This window comes from Cynocephalus volans, chromosome 5, assembly GCF_027409185.1.
Source record: "Cynocephalus volans isolate mCynVol1 chromosome 5, mCynVol1.pri, whole genome shotgun sequence".
In the NCBI taxonomy this organism is placed as follows: Eukaryota; Metazoa; Chordata; class Mammalia; order Dermoptera; family Cynocephalidae; genus Cynocephalus; species Cynocephalus volans.
The window spans coordinates 32,141,301-32,149,154 of NC_084464.1; the positions used below are offsets into that span (position 1 = coordinate 32,141,301).

Genomic DNA, 7,854 nt, shown 5'->3' on the forward strand with positions numbered 1-7,854 from the left:
CCCAGCCAGGTTCAATATATTTGTATAACGTCCTCTTCCTATAATCCTTTCCAAGACTAGCAAACCAAGAGGTTATCAGTGTTTCCGGGACTGGTATCAGCAATCCAAGGGTAGCACAAATAAGTGTGTAATGCTTAGTGCCTGATAAAGTAGCCTTGAGCTTGAATCGCCGCCACATTGCACAATTTACTCTTTTGGAGCAAGAGATATTGCTGCTCTGCTGCAGAGTACATAGTGGTTTCTTATGCCCTGAAAGAATGCATGTGCCTCCTTCAGTGACCACTCACATCTGGAGAGTGACCAAGGCATGGGAGCACTCCTGTTTTTCTCTGTCTGAGCCCACCCACTGTTTCCCTGCAGACAGTGGAGAAAGAAGTATCAAGTCCAAAAAAGGCATGTGGGCTGAATAGCACAATACACTTGGATACCCTTGCTTCGTATAAATACAGGGTGATTGCGAATTCTAAGAGCCTGGGTGTTGCAGTTCAGCAAGGGTCTGATTAGCATCTAGAACGCTTCCCCAGATAGGGCTGCAGATCTCTTTGTCTGGAAGAGGGGTGTATACATGACTCTGGTCACCAAGGATTCCTAACACTTCCCCTATGCTCTTTCAGCCTAAGTTCCCACTGAGGTAAATTTTGGGAGTCTCTAGCACTTCCATGGCAAAAGAGCTTTGGGCTAGCCCATCTTATTCTTACAGGTGCAAATAATGTACTTGGAAGTAAAAGGAAGAGTCACAACCTAAATTTGCTTTTCTGCACAGTAGAAGTAATATAGTTTGTAAGGTTTATCCAAAGTCTGGTAATTGCTGGGTAAACTCTGTTTTGAAATACCAGTGTCAGGAGTCTTTTAGAACTTCAGCTTCGATGTCATGTAAGTGTCTATGTCTAAGAATACAAAAATAGACCTTGTATAGCCCCTAGTACTTTCTGGTTTCCTGGGCCTAAAAGCTCAGGATCATATTCCTTATTCCCACTGTATAACATTTTATGTAGCACTTTAATTTTTTAATGTCTTCATGCCTTACAACCTTCAAACCGAGCAATACAATAACTGCCTCTGCCTACACAGGATCTGGGGAATCATATTTTTCCGGGGTGTTCTTGATCATGTGGCCATGGTACATTCCTTTGACCTTCCCCTCACCCTCACCCCAGTAACTCAGCCTTTCTAATTCTATAAGTCAGTGACACAGAGCCCCTCCAGCAGAACCTGAAACCCAGGCATTTGGCACTTGTCACACCCAGGGTGTGGCTCTCTGAGATTTAAAAAAGTTCAAAAAGATAAATATGATTGTTCCTTTGTGTCACATATTTAAAACTTAGATTTTAATTTTAATCAAGTTAGGGAATAGAAACTTTTGAAATGTGGGTGTGCCCTGGGCCTACTAGCATAGTTAAATTTTGCCAGAGAAAAATCTTGGGTTTTTAACCTGTAAGCAGTTTTTAAACTCCAGGTAAGAGAAAAATCAATGGAACAAAATGTCTATACCTGTGTCCATTTCTTATCATCTGTGCTGACATGATCGGCTCCAAGATAATACCTCACACCCACTAGTGCTCTCTTCCCCCAACTTTCTAAAATCACAATATTCTCTCTGTGTGAATGTATACAATTATGCCTGTCTTCAGAAGAAAGCCCTTCTTTGGGGTTTTATAATTCGGATTTTCTTGATAAATATGTATGTAGACCACCTATTAAGTAAATGAGAATGTCACTTGTTTCCAAACAACTATCAGGGGGACAGTACCGTATAAGGATTAGGGGAGAGGAGGGTTATTGCTTTACCTGTGAAACCAGTATTAAATTGCTGCTCCTCATTTCATCAGGAAAAAGGAACGTGCTCTGAGGAAATAGTGTAATGGCTAAACAAAATACCTGCTTGGTTCAGGTATTTCCGTTCTGGGAAAGGAGGCACACAGGAAAACGAAGAAATCCATACAGAAGGCAGGCAGGAAGAAGTAAGGTCCGTGTCTCTTTCTCCCAATTATCTATGAACATGAAGGCACCAATCCATGTCACATACACGAATGAAGAAAATTCTTGGGTTAATAATTCATCTATCTCCAAGCGTGTCTAAAGGTGGGAGTGTTTGCAGGGTGAAAGCGCTCAAAATTCATTTCCCCTTTGAGCATTTTTATGCTCATTTCTCATCTAAAGGACTCAATTCTTTCTAGACGTGTGCACACAATGCCCCACCAAAGTTCAGTGTGCAATTTTATTTTGAGCCCTTGAAGGACAGCTTTTCCACTAGAAATCTAACACAAAAAAACGTCTTTAATTAACATGTTTTTTCACAGGGCGGGGCCCAAGCAGGACCCTAGGGACGGGAAGTGGGAATTTTAATGCTTTATTGCTAAAGAGGAGCCTCTGGACATTCTCACCGTCTTATTTAAAGCGGGGTACGCCGGCTAATACGTTAAGCGTTGTATTAATGGCCTAAATTAAGTTACAGGTATGAATTTTACACAAAACGGATTAATATTATACGTCATGGTGAAATTTCAAATACACCGTGTCTATGCATTTTTAATCTTTACGTGCTCTAATTTAATGCGCAAGGCAATTAATTGCATTTCTTGAGCCCACTTTTACATCTCGGTGGGTCAAAGAAAAACCCCACCACATTTCTGTTTTGTTTACAGGGCCCTTCACCAAAACCCTGCATTCGATTCGGCATTCTTTTCCTTTTTCTTTTCTTTTGCTAAGCTTTAGCGTTTTTTAAAAAGAAAACGGAAAGGCTACACATTCCATTCCATCATTATGGTTTCTGCAATTGTGAAAAGGCGAATAATGAAACGGAGGTGGGGGGGCGGGGGGTGGAAATACAGAACAGCATGAACGTGCCTTCCTGAGCAGCGCGTCTTTCTTAAGGCACTGCAATCCCAGGGATGGAGGGATGGGTGGCGGAGGGTCCCTGGTGCCACGCTGTCAGGGTGGCGGGGTATCCGCGAGCAGGGCCCAGCGCTCCCTCGGCAGCCTGGGCCGGAGGAGCGTGAATTCCAGCCGCACATTCCCGCAGTTCTTCGCAGGAACTTCTCTCTCTGTCTCCCCCTCCCTTGGGCACACACCAGCCCGGCCCGACTCCCACCCCGCTGTCTCTTCTCAGAGCCGCGACCCACGGCGTTGACGGAATGGAGTGCCCTTCCCATTGGCCCGAGCGTCATTCCCTGAGGTGGCACTGCCCGCCTGATTGGCTGGCCACTCCCGACCCCCCGCCCACGCCCCACTCGGGTTGCCCGGCTCCCCGCCCCCCAGCGCCGCCCGAAGCCCCCGCCCTCGCCGCCTCCCTCCGCGCACCCGCCCCGCGCGCCCAGCCCGGCCGCGCTCTGCTGGCGCTGCCACCCGGCCCGCGCGCTGGCCCCGCCCCTGGGGACGCGCGGCTCTATAAAAGCAGCTGCGCGGCGGGCTGGGCCGGAGCGTAGTGGAGGAGGCGGGGTCGGGAGTCGGGGCAGGATCGGGGAGACTCGGGCTCGGGAAGCGTGGCGGCGGCGGCGGCGGCGGCGACCCGGCTTAGTCAGCGCTCCGGAGGGAGTGACTGGGACTCCCGGGTGGGCTACTTTTCTTCCGGTGCTTTTGGTTTTTCTTGCCTTTTGGTTCGGGCCGACTGTCGCCCCCTGAGCAGAGATCCCCTCGCACAACCCGGCGCGATCCTCCGGTCGGTCAATTGTTGGGCTCGGGAGCGCCGGGAGCGTCGCGGTGCCCCGAGCGCGCCGGGCGCGAAGGCAAGGGGAGCGGAGCCGGCTGCGGGCGGGGGCCGGGAGCCTGCCTGCCTCCCTCGCTCGCCCCAGCGGGTCGGCTCGCGCAGGGCGCAGGGCGCGCGCGATGAAGGCGGTGAGCCCGGTGCGCCCCTCGGGCCGCAAGGCGCCGTCGGGCTGCGGCGGCGGGGAGCTGGCGCTGCGCTGCCTGGCCGAGCACGGCCACAGCCTGGGCGGCTCGGCGGCCGCGGCGGCCGCGGCGGCGGCAGCGCGCTGCAAGGCGGCCGAGGCGGCGGCCGACGAGCCGGCGCTGTGCCTGCAGTGCGATATGAACGACTGCTACAGCCGCCTGCGGAGGCTGGTGCCCACCATCCCGCCCAACAAGAAAGTCAGCAAAGTGGAGATCCTGCAGCACGTTATCGACTACATCCTGGACCTGCAGCTGGCGCTGGAGACGCACCCGGCTCTGCTGAGGCAGCCGCCACCGCCCGCGCCACCGCACCACCCGGCCGGGACCTGTCCGGCCGCGCCGCCGCGGACCCCGCTCACGGCGCTCAACACCGACCCGGTGAGAGGCCGGGGGCGGACGGGGCGGGGGCCCGGGAGGGGGGTGGCGGGACGCGGGCGTTCCCGGTCCTCGGGACAGGGGACAGCCGAGAATGACAACCCACCCCCGCCCTTCTCCTCCGGGCGCCCGGAGCCGCCAGCAGCCGGCCGGGCTCGGCGAGCACGGGTCGTGGAGACCGCGCGGGGTGGCTCTCGGAGCTGTGCGCATCTTGTGCTGTCAAGTCCCGCCGAGCCCGGGGCCCCCCACGCCGGGCTGCACAGTAGGGTGGGGGCGTCGGTGCGCCAGCCTGGCTTCCGAGGACGAATCCTGGACCGTGACGAGTGCGTTGTTTGCGCTGCTAACCTTTCCTTTGCTGTTCGGTTGCTGTTCCAGGCCGGCGCGGTGAACAAGCAGGGCGACAGCATTCTGTGCCGCTGAGCCGCGCGGTCCAGGTGAGCGCGCATTTCCCGTCTCGGGTGGCCGGTCACCAGAGACGCCCATCCCCGGGAGCTTCCGGTGCCAGGCTCCGCGGTGTTTTTTGCCGCCGGCATTTCTGAGCGTAAACTCCCAAGGAAGCAGACACTCTCTGTCTCCCTGCCACCCAGTTAGGAAGTGAACCCGTACTTCGCTTTAGAACTCGGGGTTCCCTCTCAATGGAGACGGATCATTTCTTGTCCCCGTCGCCTCTGTGCCTCTCCTGGTAACCCTCGGGCTCTTCCTGTCCTCCCTCCTTCCTGAGGGAGGGCACCCTCGTGGGCGTGGAAACTGTCCCGATGTCCCCCCGCGTAGTCTGACACAAAGGGGGACGCGGGCGAGGCCCCGGAGTGGGTCCCCTTTCCGGGCTTCCCGGGGCCCGCAGCTGCCTGCTGGGCGCCTGGCCCGGCCGCAGCTCGGGTGTTGTCTGACCTGGTGGTTTGTTTTGGGTTGTTGATCAAGCATGTCTTGAGTTTGGTCGGTGGCGCCAGTTAGTCTGCAGCGAGAAGGTTCACACACCCCCTCTATTCATTCCTCTTCCACAGGTGTGCGGCCGCCAGAGCCCGAGCCAGGAGCACTAGACAGGGAGGGGGAAGAGCAGAAGTTAGAGAAAAAGCCACCGGAGGAAAGGAAAAAGCAAGAGCAAATCTAGAAACGTTTTCATTCGTCATTCCAAGAGAGAGGGGGAGGAAAGAAAAATAAACCTTTCATCCTTTTTTTTTGCACGTTCATAAACATTCTACATACGTATTCTCTTTTGTCTCCTTTTATAACCGCTGTGAATTGTACATTTCTGTGTTTTTCGGAGGTGCAGTTAAACTTTTAAGGTTTAGTGTGACAGGACTGATAAATAGAAGATCAAGAGTAAATCCGACTTTAGAAGCCCACTTTGTGACCAAGGAGCTCAATTTTTGTTTTGAAGCTTTACTAATATACCAGAGCATTGTAGATATATTTTCTTTTTACATCTATTGTTTAAAATAGATGATTATAACGGGGCAGGGAACTTTCTTTTCCCTGCAAGAATGTTACATATTGTATAGATAACTGAGTGACATTTCATACCATGTATATATAGAGATGTTCTATAAGTGTGAGAAAGTATATGCTTTAATAGACTACTGTAATTATAAGATATTTTTAATTAAATATTTTTTGTAAATATGTGTGTGTTTTTTTAATCTATGGGAATATTTCTTTTGGAAAATGATTTTTCAGCTCACTTGCAGAGCTCTTGATACTTTGAATGTCTTTTCTGTTTGGTCTGGCTTTTAATTTGTTTTTGTTTTGCCCAGTATCATAGACTCGGAAGTAACAGTTATAGCTAGTGGTCTTGCATGATTGCATGAGGATGTTTAATCACAAAAATAAACTTGTTCTGAGTCCATTCAAATGTGTTTTCTTTAACCTAGATTGAACTCTTTGTATTTGAAGCATACATGTTGAAAATATACCTTATCAGTTTTTAAGTACAGGGTTTTATAGTGTAATATATAAAGAGTGTTTGCTTTTTGTTTCTTAACTGAAGTCAAAATGGATTCTAAGTGATTTTGCATATGGAATAGGGAAATGCTTGGATCCTTAAGGAATTTATGAAATCTGTTTTATCAAAGTGGAAAAAAATTGCTTATAATTTTTCATTTTACACTAAAGCTTAATGTCACGAAGTTTCATGTCTGTACAGATTATTTACATCATAAAAATGAAAAATGTTCTCTGCTTGCTACCAAAGGACAAACTCTTGGAAATGAACTTTCTGCTTTCCTTCCTCCAAAGAATATTAATAGGCAACAGTGGGAGAAAAAAAGTAAATAAAAAGGCATAATGGCAAATCCTTCAAGCAGGGATAAAAGTCGACCTTCAAACATTAAGTAGACCAAAAATTCTGATGACTGCATCTAGATTATTTTTCTATAAAAATGATTTTCACTATAGCTATGTTAGTTACCGCTAAGCTACTGTCCAATCTCTTGTGATGTGTAACTTTTACATGTGAGTATTAAAGTAGACTTATCTGTCTTGTACTGTGATTTCTGGTCTCATTTCTTTAAAACCTTACACTTATTTTTTTAACACTCTCTCCTTAAGGAAGGTAATAATTTCTAGGTTAGATAGGACTGTCAGGGTATGTGAATATTATGAATTTAATGTGATGGGTACTTTACACCACCAGTTAGATGGAATTCTTAGAGTGAGAGAGAATTAAGTAGGATTTAATTGGGTGCTTTGTAAATAGTCAACTGTGTGTATAATGTGGTCTGTTTGATTTTTAAAAGGAAAGGATTTGCTTCAGATTATACAAGAATAAAAGTATTATAGACCCAAGGGACTTTTTATGAGGTCAAAATCAAATATTTATATGAATATGAAATATCATGGTCCCTAGTAGTTGAAGTGGCAGTGTCTCAACAGAAACAAACAAAATTAATACTAGTAGGTTAAAATCAATCAGAAAGTTTAAAAACCTATCCCAGCCCCAGCATCTTATCACCTCAGACGTGATATTTTACTAGTCTGGGTATTTTTAGAATTTTGTGTATTTGATGTTGAGCCTTACAAAGTCGAAGGACTGCTTATTTAGATGAGGTTTATTTTTATTTTTGGTATTATTTATACATGTCACCCATCAAGAGGAAAACACTAGAACACTGCTGGAATTCCAAATCCAAAGAATTCTAACGATTGCATTCTTTGTTATTAAAAAGGGCACAATTCCTCCTTTTTATTTGGCAGTTTAATTTCAGTAGGAAGCATGTCACATGTGCGCTGTTGGTTGGAATTACGCATCTGTCATGCCTGACTGCTGAACCCTTCCTAAGCTTTTGGGCACAGTTTAAAACTTATACTGGTGAACTGTGAACATCAAAACAAATGGATAAATATTTTTGGCTTTTGAAGGTAGATGTTGTTCCTTAGTTAAATTTATGTATGTTTGGGGCATGAAAACCACTAAAAGAAAAGAAAAGTGTTACAGATACTACATTTCAGAGAGTTGGCAATTTCCCCTTGGTCACTCAAGCAGCACTTGATGTCTCTAAAGAAGCAAAGTCATTGTTTATTTTTTTAAAAAAATAAAGTGCAGTTGTACAAGACATTACATTCTATGAAATTGTTGGCTCTGTCCTAACTAAGCAA

General features: G+C 47.7%; 1 protein-coding gene across 1 annotated transcript; it reads left to right on the top strand.

Moving 5' to 3' along the window:
- Positions 1 to 3,825: 3,825 nt before the first annotated feature.
- ID4 (inhibitor of DNA binding 4) lies at positions 3,826 to 5,830 on the top strand. Its single transcript, XM_063098073.1, has 3 exons — positions 3,826 to 4,266; positions 4,639 to 4,697; positions 5,265 to 5,830. The coding sequence occupies exons 1-2, from the start codon at positions 3,826 to 3,828 to the stop codon at positions 4,681 to 4,683; spliced, it is 486 nt and encodes a 161-aa protein (XP_062954143.1). The 3' UTR covers positions 4,684 to 4,697; positions 5,265 to 5,830.
- The last annotated feature ends 2,024 nt before the right edge of the window (positions 5,831 to 7,854 follow it).

Bases quoted from the DNA above. Each gene is read 5' to 3' on its own strand.
- ID4 (XM_063098073.1), top strand. From the start codon at position 3,826: ATGAAGGCGGTGAGCCCGGTGCGCCCCTCGGGCCGCAAGGCGCCGTCG. The intron at 4,267-4,638 runs GTGAGAGGCCGG...TTGCTGTTCCAG, and splicing joins CGGCGCTCAACACCGACCCG to GCCGGCGCGGTGAACAAGCA.